The sequence below is a fragment of the Pithys albifrons genome, chromosome 16 (assembly GCF_047495875.1).
Source record: "Pithys albifrons albifrons isolate INPA30051 chromosome 16, PitAlb_v1, whole genome shotgun sequence".
In the NCBI taxonomy this organism is placed as follows: Eukaryota; Metazoa; Chordata; class Aves; order Passeriformes; family Thamnophilidae; genus Pithys; species Pithys albifrons.
The window spans coordinates 16,469,295-16,483,077 of NC_092473.1; the positions used below are offsets into that span (position 1 = coordinate 16,469,295).

Consider the following 13,783-nt stretch of genomic DNA (forward strand, 5'->3'; position numbering starts at 1 on the left):
GCAGCTTGAGCGGAGGATTTCAGGAGGAATTTCTTCATGGAAAGGGTTCCATGATAGGCCCATCAAGGCAGGACCTTGCTGGTGACTCCAAGCACCTTCTCACCCATATGCTGCCTCAGAGCACAGGACCCCAATTTCTCCTTGCATCTCACATTCCTCTGGGTTTCGCTGCCTGGTGCTTTGGCAAATCTTCACAACTTTCCTTCAACTTGCTGCTTGTTTTTGTCCTGCTAATTAACTTCTCCAGCTCTCGTGCTGTGCCATCTGCCCCTCGAGCGAGGGCACCTGCTTGCTGCTCCAGCAGCCAGTGACAGTTCCTGTGGGATGAAGATGTATCTGCCTTGCTCCCTACCAGCACCTTCTGGTGCTTCCTTGGCTCTGCTGGAGCCTGGCTCTTTCTCCTGCCAGCCTGCACAAGGCTTCAGACCTGGCATTGAAAGGCTCTTCTCTCATTCTCACCATGTTTGTGTCTGGTTACTTCAGGTCGGATGCAGCTGCTGGTTAAAGGAGGGGTTAGAGCAGATTGCTGGGTTTGTGCCCTCCCAGGGCTGGGTTGGAGATGGGTTTGTGCCCTCACTGGGGTGTGGTGAGGTGGGTGATGCAGCCTGTGCTTACCCAGGTGGCACTGGTTGGGGGTCCTGCAGATGGGAGGTGTTTCAGGGGTCTCTGTGCTGTTTTGGTACTCAAAGGCTGCAGGGAAAATGCTGTGGGAGTCCTGTTCTCATGGAGGTGCAATAAAACGACTCTCAAGGCATGTGAAAGGTACCAAACATGCCTAAAGGGTGTTGAGCTGCAAGTGCTTCTCTGGGTTAGAAGCAGAGTTTGGCTTTTTTTGGGTGCTTGGACAGAGTGTTTCATTCTGTGTTGCCAGCAGCAAGAGTAGAACAACTGTCGTCCTTATCCCTCTGCAGTTGCCTGACAAGAGAATGAGATCTTTTGTCAATAAAAATGTATTTGCTTGCTGGAAGCTGTCAGGGGCAGGTTATGTTTGATGTGGAGCAGCCCCAGCCGTGCTGCCTGTGCCTGCAGCCATGTCCGTGCTGCTCTGCTGCCCCTTCCCCAGGAGCTGCCTCCATCCTGCTGCCAGTGTCCTACATCCTGCCCCTCCATGGCTGTGCCCTCGGGCTCTGTGCTCTGTGAGCTTGTCTGTGGCTGGAACGCTGTAAAATACAGAAAAAGAGTTCTGGTGTCACTCACTGGCTCAAGTGTCAAACTGCTTTAAGGTGTGGCACACTGAGGCAGCTTTGGAGGAGGTATCATGGTGGTAGAAGAGATGCTTCAGAATACTTGAATCACAGACTGGTTTAGGTTGGAAGGGACCATCTAGTTATAACTCTCTGCAATGAGGCAGGGAAAGCAGCAGGCTGTGATCTTGAAGCAAAGCTCTGTGTTCTGTCAAATCCAGGCCCAGCTCAGGGAGGAGCAGCCAGAGGTGTGGGGGTTTGGGGAAGCCAGGGGCTGTGAGGTGTGGTGATGCAACAACTCAGGGATGCAATAAATCAGGCACTGGCTGGTTTCAGACCAGAAACCTGCTGAGGAGCAGAAGCCAGGAGAGTTCTGCCACCTGTTCAGGGCACCAGGTCAAAGTCAGCGACAGCTCCACTCCCCTGGCTCATGTCCTGACTCCCTGGTCTGGGCTCACATCCCTCTGGGCAGAGGATGATGGCTCTGTGGCAGGGCTGATTGGGAAGGGCAGAGTCTCACTGTGCACTAACATTCTCCTAATGGCATTTTCCAGTTCTGCTCCAAGGAAAGCTATTCCTGCCCTGTTCTTCAGGCCGGCTCTGAGCTGATGGGGGAGGAGAAGTGCCTTTTCTTTTCTTGGCAAACTTCTTTTTAACCATTCTTGTTTTAAGTCTCAGCATCTGCATGCACAGTGTTCTCGTCATCCCTGTCTCAGTGGTACAAAAATAGTCTCTTTGTACAGTGACTTCAGCCTTGCTCGAAAATGATATCCAGAAGTGCCAGTTTCTGGCACTTTCTAAGGCACTGGTCAAGGTGACATGGGCCCCACAAATCTCACAGCCGGAGAACCAGCTCTGCCTCCCTGTTCCTGGCTGCTCCATCCCCCTCAGACCCTTTGGGCTCTGCCCCTCTGGGTGTGGGTTTCTCCAGAACAGCCCTTGGGGTTGGGAGCCTGAAGTGCCCCCATGGGTGATTCAGCCACTCTGAGCAGGGGGTGCCTTTCCCACAGGGCTGTGGCGCTGGGTTTGGGGAACTCATAGTGTGCTTCAACACATACTGTGCTTTTCTAGCTCTGACTTCTTTAACTCTGGGTTCCAGTGGGAATTTAACATCCTTCACATGAAGTGGAAATTGTCTCCTTTTGCATAAAGCTCATGTTTTTTATGAATGACTAAAGCTTTCGTTTGCCTAAACAGGAATATCTGTTTCTTCCAGAACACAGAAACCGGAGCACTTGGGAGCGATTCCTCCCCCTGTCACATTCCAGCATGTGGCTCCTGCTGGAGCAACCCCCTGTGCCCCCTCACCTTTGTCCCCATGGAGGGGCAGTGCTGGTGGCTGATGCAGGGGGTGCAGGTGCTGTGCCCAGGGGGCTCTGCAGGATGCAGAACTGATCAGGCAGAGACCCCTTTCTCCTGGCACTGTGGCAAGGGAATCAAAGCATGGTTTGGGTTGGAAGGAACCCTACAGACTCTCAAGAGGTCAAGCTCAAGCTGCCTGCCCCAAACTTTCATGGCAGGAACTCCCTGCCCTGTTCTAGCCTTAAAATCCAGGTTTCAGTTTTCTCTCCTCTCTTATGTCTCTGAGGAATCCAAAAAGTTTTCAAACTTAGTGTCACTTAAAGAACTGGCTCTTCGAGGTGTCCAGAAGGCAGATTGGTCATGACCCTTTGTCCCCTTGGCTTTCCTGTGCCACAGCCAGCACAGGAGCTGCCAGCTGGAGCCACATTTGATTCTGTCTCTAGAAGTGGTTTGCTTGGGGTAAAAGGTGAGATCTTTCCAGTTTCAGTGCAATACATTTTCTGAAGCTCTGTTAGTTTTCCCCCTTGCTGGTGTCACAGGAGTTATCTGTGGTGCTCAGTAACACAACAGAATGTTGGTGATTAATGCAGCTGGAGGCTCCAATGCAACAGTGCTGAGAAATTAATTTCTGGGGGAGGGAGTGTATTGGCAGCGATGTCAGAGCTTGCTTATGATTCCACTCTTTATTTATTTACTCTGCTTGCAGTGCCCTGAAAAGGTGTCTTTGCTAATACCTGGGCAGCTTTCCAGGCCATTAAAAAGCTGCTCAGCTCAAATGACAGAGCAGGAGCTGTGCCTTATTCCTAACCCTTAAACAATTAACCTGAGATGAAATCAAGCTGCTCCATGCTGGAATCTTCCCTTGGCCTGTGTGTGCTGCTCCCAGAGGTGTGCAGCCCCAGAGCCCTCCTCTGCACAGCCTCGCTGCTCCAGGCACTCCTGACCTTCCAGAATTGTCTTCTCTTGCATGGAAGATATCAAGAAATATCAAAACCTTGCTCTGCCTCAGTGCTTGTTTTTATTTCCCTGTTAATAAGTTGTTTCTTCTGGAAGTTGTTTCAGTGGCACAGGTTGCTCAGAGCAGTTGTGGCTGCCCCATTCCTGGAAGTGTCCAAGGCCAGGTTGGACAGGGCTTGGAGCAACCTGGGATAGTGGAAGGTGTTTCTGCCCTTGGCAGGGGATGGAAGTGGATGATCTTCAATGTCCTTCCTGGAATCTGACTTGAGTTTGCCCTGTTTGCCCAGTGTCTGCACAAGGAATAAAGGGGTAAACTGGGCTCTCCTGGGTCTGCAGAAAAATCTGCCCTGGCTGTTAAGAAAGCTCAAAATATTAAATATCCCCATAGCAGCTTGAACCCCTGGGATCGTGCTGGGGAGGGTTGGCACTGGAACACAAGAGATGTTTCCTGGGCAGGCTTAATACAGATGGAATCACGGGTGGTTTGTCCTGCTCTGCATGGAAGTTGGGCAGTGTCCAGTCCTTCTGTTGGTTCGTACCTACCAATTTCACCTGGTGTTTTCCATGCTAAGACTGAGTTATTGAAAAAGAATAAATCCCCAGAGAAACCAATGCATTGCTTTTTCATTGTTATGGCAACATAAATGAAGAGGAATAAAGCTGGATCCTGGTGATTGCTGGAAAAGGTCCCTGCGAGTTGGTGGCAGTTGACTGAAGTCCATTAGCAGCACCTCCAGAGCCAGCTGGCACATGGAATGAGGAGAGCAGGAGTGCTTTGCCAATATTTGATGCAAGTTTATAATCTTAATCCTTTATTTTCCCCCCAGGATCCCCGGAGCAAACACAAATTCAAAATCCACACGTACTCCAGCCCCACCTTCTGCGACCACTGTGGGTCTTTGCTGTATGGGCTCATTCACCAGGGGATGAAATGTGACAGTAAGTGATGGAACGGGTGGCTCTGGCTGTGCCCCATGGGGGGTGTGGCACCCCGAGGTCCTGGGCGGGGGCTCCCAACCTGCCTGAGCTGCAGCCAAGAGCCTGTTCCCTCTGGCCCCAGTTCAGAGCACGCTTCAAGGCTGCTTGGGGGCACAAGGAACACCAGTGGGCACCTTCTCACCTGGTGTGGGCATCCCTGTGATAGCTGCAGGGAGAGGGGAGGGAAAGGTGTTGGACTGGAGAGGGAACCTGCCTGCACTTCCCTGGAGCAGCATCTCCCCGTACATCCCCTGCAGAAACACCCCCTCTGCAGCATCCTTGCAGCATTTCCCCTCCTCACACCCTCCCTTGCACCCCCCCACATTCCCTCCTTGCTGTTTTCCCCCTCCTCACACCCTCTGCATCCCCCCACATTCCCTCCTTGCTGTTTTCCCCCTCCTCACACCCTCTGCATCCCCCCACATTCCCTCCTTGCTGTTTTCCCCCTCCTCACACCCTCTGCATCCCCCCACATTCCCTCCTTGCAGTGTCCCCCCTCCACATCCCCCGGCTCTCGCTGGCTCCGAGTGACACCCTGTGGCCATGGCCAGGCGGTGCCGCAGCCACTCCCAGGGTTTGGCACTGCCAGCGGGGGAATTACTGTGCAGGGAGGAGAAAACAAGGGAATGGAAGCAGAGGGAGAGGATGGAATCAGTCGTTTTCCAAGTTAACCTTGTATGTTCCTGTTTAAAGGGACTGGGACATGCAGCGTGTGCCGGCACTGGCAGCAGGAGCACCAGCTCAGGTGCTCCTTGTTCAGGAATGGAGAAGCTTGGCTGTCATGGGAACAGTGTAGTCCTTGGGAATCTTATCAAGGGGAAATGGACTGCTTTGAAATATAACTATCTATAGATGTATATTACATGTATCAATGTGTATATGTGTACAGATACGCAGATAATTTCTAATGCCCCTTCTTGGCTCCTGGTGGATCCAGCATTGCACCCTGGGTGTGATGGAAGAAAAGTTTAATGAATCAACTCAAGGGGTTAGAGAAAGGTCTCCGAGCCCCGAGGTCTCTTGGCAGGACCCAGAGGTGCTGGTGGTGGGTCCCTGTGACCAGGCAGGGCTCTGCAGAGTCTTTGGCTGTGTTTGAAGGTCCATTTGCTGTATGTTTGTCCCCGAACAGCATCCCAGTTTAAAGGAGGACAGGTGCTCCCCATCCCCTCTGTGAGCTGTGGCAGTGGTGCTGGGGTGCTGAGTGTCCCCTCTCTCCACAGCCTGTATGATGAACGTGCACAAGCGCTGCGTGATGAACGTGCCCAGCCTGTGCGGGACGGACCACACGGAGCGCCGCGGGCGGATATACATCCGGGCTGACATCGACAAGGACGTGCTCACCGTCGTAGGTACGTGTGGGGCAGTACCACTGACAGGCTGGCAGCCCTTGGGGTCTGCACGTTTCCTTGCTACTTCCCAGCCCCAATGGAGCACAGGTCAGGGCAGGCTGCCATGGCTGTGTTTGGGGTGGCATGGATCAGGAGGCTTCATGGATCCCGGGGCATCATGGATCCAACCACCCAGCAATGGGCAGGAGCCATCCCACAGCGTCTGCCTGCAGGGATGTGCCCAGTGGTGGAGATGAGGCTGGAGGAGGCTGCATGGAGCCAGGCAGTGCCAGGCTTAGCAGAGGCTCCTTCCCTGCATGGAGTGTCCCAGGGACCTAGTGCCATCCATGGGAAACACCTTCATCCCAGTTTTCTCTGTCCTATCACTTCTTTATTCCTGGTTTGTGGCAGGAGCCAGTATTATCCCATCTCTAAGGACTTTGGCCACCCAGATTTTGAGTTCCCAGAAGATACTGCTTCCCCCAGGACCTGTGAGCATCCCACAAAACATTAAGCCACATCCTTGGGAAGCCTCTTGTCTCCAGCACAATGAGATTAGACCACAGGTGTGACCCTGTTGGGTGCTGGTGACTGGTGTCTTGTGGAACGGGGGCTGGAGACAGAGATTGCTCTCTGTGGCATGGCAATGCCAGTCCCTCGGGGTTTGTCTGGCAGAGGCTGAGCTGGTGCTGTGCTGGGGAAGGAGGTTCCTGCCCACGTGGGGTGAACAGGCAGCTCTGGGGTTTCGGTCTCCGCAGGGGCGGCTGAGCTGTCGCGGTTGTTCCCGGATGAGTTAAAGCTGTGGGGTGTGAAGTGCCCCCTGCAGTGCCCCTGAGTGGGCACGGGCTGGGACACCCATGGCAACACCAGATCCTTTTCCATCATCCTCCAGCTCCAGGTGGCTCCCTACAGACAAGTGTGGTTTCCCACATCCTGTCGCAGCAGGAGAGGCCACGACACCCCCGGGATTTGTTCCTGTGGGCTGAGGTTGTCTCTGTGCATCCCGTGGTGGAGAGCCAGGATCCTTCTGGCCTACAGAGCTGTCAGGAGTATTTTTGAGAAAAATTTCAAGTTACTGAAAATGTTAATGAAAAATTGAAACAAGTTGTGGAGGATTTTTTCATCTATTTTTGTTTGAGTTGTCCTTAAAGGAGAGCGTCAGTGAACCAGGCAGAACCATGTTTATCACAAGTCCTGCTTCTCAGGCACCTTCCTTGAAGGTTGGACGTGGTGATCTTGTGGGTCTTTTCCAATCTTAATGATTCTATGATTTCCTCTGGGGGTGAGATGGGATTGGTACCCAGTCTCCATCAGATGCCAGTGGAGTACAGAGCTCACCCTCCTGCTGGCACCATGTTCCCAGCACTCTGGAGGCAGGGGAGGAGCTCTCCTGGCCCCATTCTGTGCAGCTGGATTTTCATTTTTTCCACTGGGTTTGAAAGGCTGTTTTATTTCTGGCCCTTTATGGAGGTGTTGGTGAAAACATGTCAGCTGTTGGCTTTTCCAGAAAGGCAGGGAAGCGTGCTGAGATCTCCAGCTCTGCTGTAGAGCTGATGGAGGAGTGGGAGTTCTCTGGGAGAGGAGTGGCTGGATACTGGGGAGCCCAGCTGCCCCCCCCAAAGCACAGGTGGGCACGCAGCTCTTCAGAGGTAGAACCACCTCATATTGTGCTGGACACTGGTGAGGCCACACCATGAAGCCTGGACTCAGTTTAGAGTCTGTCATGACAAGGACATTGAGGGACTGGACTGTGTTCAGAGAAGAGAAACAGAGCTGGGGAAGGGGCTGGAGCAGCTGAGGGAGAAAAGAAGGCTCAAGGGGGACCTTCTCGCTCTCGGCAACTCCCTGACAGCAGAGAAGAGCTGGAGGGGGTCGGGCTCTGCTCCAGGGAACAGGGACAGGAGGAGAGGAAATGGCTTCAGGCTGAGCCAGGGGAGGTTTGGGTTGGATATTGGGAAAATTCCTTCATGGAAAGGGCTGTTAAGCCCTGGCAGAGCTGCCCAGGGCTGGGGTGAGTCCCCATCCCTGAAGGGTTTTAACAGACATGTGGATATATATGGCCCTTGGGGACATGGGTTAGTGGTGGCCTTGGCAGTGCTGGGGCAACAGTTGGACTTTATCTTGGAGGGATTTTCCAACCCAAACAATTCCTGCAGGACCTTCCTTGGCCATCCTGGGGTGGCACAGTGGGGTGCAATTGGAGAGTTGCCCCACTGGGGCCCCAGCCCAGGAAGGCAGTGGGTGGAGGCAGCAACCAGGATTCCTCTGAACAGATTTCTGGGGGAACATGCCCTTTACATGTTTTCTGCAGGAATTTCAGTTTGGGGCGGGCAGGGGGTGGATTTCTGTTATGATCAGGAGTGACAGTGCAGTGGTGGGTGGTGGGTGGGTGTCAGAGCCCCCTGAGCCTGGCAGGGGTGGGGAGGCAATGCTGGCCCAGGGGGCTGAACCCACCTTTGGTCCTGCTGCACAGGAAAAAACAGGTACTGGTGGTGGGGCAAGAGCTCACCAGTGTGGAGACCCTTGCCCATGAATTTCCATAGTTTTCCCGTGGCAAAGAGGATCTCAACTTTAAATCTGAAAGATGCTCAGGTGCTGGCAGGGGCAGGTGGGGCTGGCAGGGCAGGACCGGTGCCTGCAGGTGGCAGCATGGGCACAGCCAACGCCAACAGACTCGGTGCTTTGATTTCTTCGTGGTTTGACAAATTTAACAGGAATTTGCCATATGCTCTTCAGCTCTCTGGGTTTGTTTTACTCGGATTTTTTCCTTTTCTTTGTAAAGCAAACCTTTCCATCTCAATGGAAAACACGGATTTTCATAGAATTATAGAATCCTGGAATGTTTTGGGTTGGAAGGGACCTTAAAGTTCATCTCATTGCACAACCCTGCCATGGGCAAGGACACCTTCCACTATCCCAGGTTGCTCCAAGCCCTGTCCAACCTGGCCTTGGACACTTCCAGGGTTGGGGCAGCCTCACCTTCTCTGGGCACCCTGTGCCAGGGCCTGCCCACCTCCCAGGGAAGAATTCCTTCCCAATGTTCAGAACGTGGTCTCTGTGTCTCTGAGTCCTCTGGTAAAGGAGGAGATGTGGACTGGGGCAGGGCACTGCCTGGCTGGCGTGGGACAAGAGCAAATGCATGTTAACAGTCCGTGTTCTGCTCTAGGCTTTGATCAAGTGTCTTCTTAGTGGGAGAAGACTGTGGAATACAGTGGGAAATCACAGCAAATTAAAATGTCATCAAGGCGTTGTGCGTTTTTGCTTCCGTAATAGAAAAGCTTCCGAATGCAGATTATTCTGAGCCTGTCGTCTTAACAGCCATGAATATCTGAGTCTGGGAAATGGAGGAGTGGGAGAATGTGAGGGCTGGGCTAGGAGTCCATTAAAGCTGTTCTGCTCCAAGATGGAAGTTGCTTTGAGGACTCTGTGCGTGGCTCCTGTCCAGCAGCCAGGAGCTGGCTCTTCCCACCAGTCAGGTGGGAGGTGCGTCCCATCATGTGCTCGTCGCTTCTCTCAGGGAAGTGGTGCTGTAAAAAAGAGAAGATCTAAAAACTAGAAAGTCTGAAAGGATTTAAGACGATGAAGAAAGGCCTTGAGGTGTTTATGCTGTGAGGTTGGGGCTGTTTTGAGTGGTAGAGACTCTTCAGCATGTTTAAGGGCTTTGAGCATGTGTGTGGCAGAGAGTGTGCCCTGTCCTGGTGCAGGGGCTGCTGAGCTTGGGCACCATGTTGGGTTCCTCTTCTCTCTTGTGAGTCCTGGCAGTGTGCTGTGCCCTGGTGGCTGCAGAGCTGAGCCCCTCATTAGCACCCACAGCACCCCTGATGCTCCTGCAGTGTGGCAGAGGCTGCTGGGACCAGAGCTTTGCTATTTACTGAGCTGATGGAGGAAAACATTGGCCAAAACTGAAACCAATTATGCCGTGATTAGATAAATGAGCTGGAAGTGTGTTAATTAATAATCATGGGCCCAGGCAGATGCAGCCATAATGACTTCTGTGCCTTTTCCATTGTATGAGAATGTGCAAATATATTCTTATCAGCATATTAATTAAATGTTTTAACTCACAAGGGTGTTAATCAGAGTGCTGGGTGCTGACTGGGGTGGGGCTGCTCATGGCCAGAGATGTTGTGTGCTCCTGGGGGGAGGAAGATGAGTGCTGCAGGTCAGCCCAAGAGCCTTCCCCTCTCCAGAATCACAGGAGGTGTGGAACTGGGGGTGCTACTGGCATAGCCATGGAGTGGTGATGGGCTGGGATGATGTGACACAACTCTGACCTCTCCTTGCTGTGAGCCAGGCTTTGAAAGGGTTTTTCATGGAACCAGAGAATCCTGGAATGATTTGGCTTAAGGACCTTCCAGTTCCAACCCCTGTCGTGGGCCTGAACACCTTCCACTGTCCCAGGTTGCTCCAAGCTCTGTCCAGCCTGGCCTTGAACACTTCCAGAGATAGGGCAGCTACAGCTTCTCTGGGCAACCTGTGCCAGGGCCTTTTCCTCTGGAGGACAGTGAGAAGCAGAACTCCCTGCACTGAACATGTTCCATGTGTGCTCAGAGAGGAGGGGAAGGGATGTGACAGCCCATGGGAGCTGTCTGGAGAGTGGGGCAGGAATTGGTTTGTTGTAGGCTTTTTTTATTTAACATAGAAGTGAACCCCACTTCTGTGGCATATTTGTCAAAGACCTTTCTGGTCCTTGTTCATCCAGCGTGTTACTCTTGCCTTCGGAAACCTGGGAGCAGAAGGGGCTGTCCCAGGCCCATTCCCACAGTTATGGCTGCCTGAGTAATGAAAACAACTTGTCTGAATCATTTATTGGGAAGCTGTTGCAAATTTGGCAGAATAAACTGTTCAGGTGTCATTCACCCAACTCTCTCTGCCCTGGCCCTGCCAGGGGGAGCAGGTGCCATCTCCAAGGAGGGCACTGCCAGCACTGCCCCCACAAGCTCCCAGGCCAGAGATGTCCAAGACTTATCGATGCCTCATCCTGCCCATGGCCTGAGACCTCAGTGGCGTCTCCTTGGCCAGACTTGGTACCCACAGTGATTTAGGGCCTGCTTTAAATGGGACTGTCTTATTCTTACTCATCGCTGTTAATAATGATGTTGCTGCTTCTTAATGATGCACAAAACTGTCAGGATATGACAGATGTAGAACTATTTTACATCAAATTTAACTGTCAAATAAATGCCATAAACACTGGAGAGGAAGGAGTGCATCTCCCCTGTGAGGTACTGCTGCTTCAGATTTTTATTTTCTCTTCTCTTAATTGTTGATTTCTGCTTGAAAAGTCAGAAAGTTTCTTAAGGTCAAGCAGAAGCATTTTGTGTTTTTAAATGAATAGATAAAATTATTCCCATTAATGAAATTTTGAGGCCTGCACGCTGAGATAATAACATGAGGTAATCAAATCTCATGCTTCAGGGCATAAACTGATTAACTGCGAGGGTCAGGAATTACTTCTCATGTTCCTTAAAGAAGCGAAGGACGCCCTGACAAATGATGGGGGTTGTTCATTAGTCTCCAGAGGAGACTAATGTGTTGGCTGTTGGGATGGAGGAATACAGAGCAGAGTCAGAGCTGATTCCGTGTGACATCATTTTTCATCTCCTGCTGGTGAGGGGACACCAGCCAGTGTGAGACCCCAGAGCCAGCGGCTTCTTTCAGCCCCTGGGCTGGTTCTGCTGCTCACACAGGAGGCCTGAAGGGACCTCAGTCATTTCTGCTGACAGCAGGGCAGGTGGGGGATGATGGTCTGTGCCCTCTGTCCTGCCCTGGGGTTGGGCACCGTTGGGTGCCTGGTGTCACAACATCCCAAGGTAAGTGGCCATGGGAGTGGATTGTCTCCCTCTTTCCTAAGCCTCTCACAGCTCCAGTGCTGCAGATGGGCAGGGGGATTGTAAAAACATTTTCATGATAATTTTAAAGCTAGGAAGGTAATAAAAGGCAGTAAGAGCTTGGGGGAGGGTGTGGAGAGGCCCTGGTTCAGCAGGGCACTGGGAGTGTCGTTCCCTGTGCCTTGGCAGTGCAGGGGGGGCAGACAGGGAGTCCTGGGGTGGTGGTTTCACACTGACTGAGGACAGGGTTAGAGTAGAAATTATGAAGGAATTCTTCCCTGGGAGGGTGGGCAGGCCCTGGCACAGGGTGCCCAGAGATCTGTGGCTGCCCCATCCCTGGAAGTGTCCAAAGCCAGGTTGGACAGGGCTTGGAGCCACCTGGGCTAGTGGAAGGTGTCCCTTCCCATGGCATGGGGGTGGAATTGGATGATCTTTAAGGTCCTTCCAACCCAAACCATTGTGGGATTCAGTTATTCTGTGACAGCATCCCCAGCGAGGTCACTGTGCACCAGTGGCAGGGATGAAGTCATTCCTTCCCCCTCTGCCAGAGGGGAGGAGGTGGCTCTGGCTCCTGTGGCTGCCTCATCCCGAGGGTCTGAGGAGCATCCAGAGCTACAGGATGGATGGGGCTGCCTGGCTCCTGCAGTGGGCAGGCAGTGGTTCCCAGCAGGCTCACACCTCTCCCTGTCTCACGAGCTGCTGTCAGGGCTGTCACGTTTGATAAATGAGCTCATTTATAAATGCACATTTGCATTTTGGCTACAAGTTTGATTCCATGGAGCTGGAAATGGGGCAGTGCTTCAGCAGGACAGCATTAGATGGCAGATTTTGGGGCATTAATTTGCTTTTCAAAACTCTCTGGTTCCCAGCCTCATCAGAAATGCCTTACTGGTGAGTTGGGAACTGGGCAATTGATTTTACTCTTCTGACTCTAAAGTATCTTCTGACGTCCTGTGGTGCTGCACACACAGCCAGAGTCCTCTTCTCTTCCTCCTTGGGGTTATGGGTGAAGCTCTGCTCTCACAGCAGAGCTGCTGTGGGATCTGGTGGGATTTCAGGCAGCACTGAGTTCCCTGTTCCCAACGTGGCACAACCCTCCATGCCTGTTCCCCAGGGTGTGCACTGGACCTGGGGAGTAGGAGCTTTGCTCTGGGCTTCCTTGAAGCAGCTCTTCCCCAGGTTACAGCTCAGCTTTATTGTGGCCATCAGGCTTTCCATCTCTGATATCTCCACTCGAGCCGGAGAGGAGATAAGACCCTTCTCCTGGCAGACAGACCATTTTTGATTTAATCTAGGCAAAGAGCCTCAGCTCAGCCTGGTTGTATTTAATTAGTCCAAGTTGCAATCCAATTACAAGCAACCGAGTCATCTCAGGTTTGCTCTTCCCTCTCTGCTCCTGCTTCCCACAGGAGATACTTCAGTTTCCAGACCCAGGGTGATGCTGCCAAGTGGGCAAGTGATGATGCCCTGTGGGCATCCCACTGGTCCCTCAGGGCCATGGCAGCTGAGCCTGGGGGGCCCAGCAGGGAGGTCGGTGCTGGATTCAGCTGCTGTGCTGGTGCCTTTGGGTACCTCATCTCACCTGTCCACGCAATTCTGCTTCCCAAGGGACAAGAGGAAACAAATCAGCTTTAAACTGGGAGCAAACAACAAATCATCCTAAGAGAAAGTAAAAATAATCTCCTGAGTCGACCCTTCAGCCTCCCCCATCCACGAGAGCCGCGTTTGCTTTGCGTTAATTATGTCATTCCTCATGTAATGCCCATGTCTGCACAGATCAGTTTAATTCTGGTTTTAATCACTATTTTCACACTTTACTCTTGGCACACAGGGAAGTTGTCAGTTGTCGGGTATTTTTATAATTGGAATACTGAATTTAATCCTTTTTCTCTTCCCCAGTAAGAGATGCTAAAAACCTAGTTCCTATGGACCCTAATGGCTTGTCAGATCCCTACGTGAAGCTTAAACTAATCCCTGACCCCAAAAATGAAAGCAAACAGAAGACCAAAACTATCAAGTGCTCCCTGAATCCTGAGTGGAACGAGACATTTAAATTGTAAGTACAAGGAAAATGTTTAAATTTGTAAACTGAACTTTCTCACCCTCAAGAATTAATGTGATTGTATTTGCTCTCATTTAATTATTCAGAGGCACTGAACTGATTCGACTGAGAAATGATTCTTTTTATTCAGTATGTGACTCA

The 13,783-nt window shown here is 52.0% G+C and overlaps 1 protein-coding gene across 2 annotated transcripts in view; it reads left to right on the top strand.

Moving 5' to 3' along the window:
• PRKCB (protein kinase C beta) overlaps positions 1–13,783 on the top strand; it is a 97,385-nt gene that overhangs the window by 45,777 nt on the left and 37,825 nt on the right. For both annotated transcript variants that reach the window (XM_071570778.1, XM_071570777.1), the window contains exons 4-6: positions 4,271–4,382; positions 5,642–5,770; positions 13,480–13,636. In XM_071570778.1, coding sequence (XP_071426879.1) covers positions 4,271–4,382; positions 5,642–5,770; positions 13,480–13,636 — 398 coding nt within the window. The remainder of the gene's footprint in view (positions 1–4,270; positions 4,383–5,641; positions 5,771–13,479; positions 13,637–13,783) is intronic.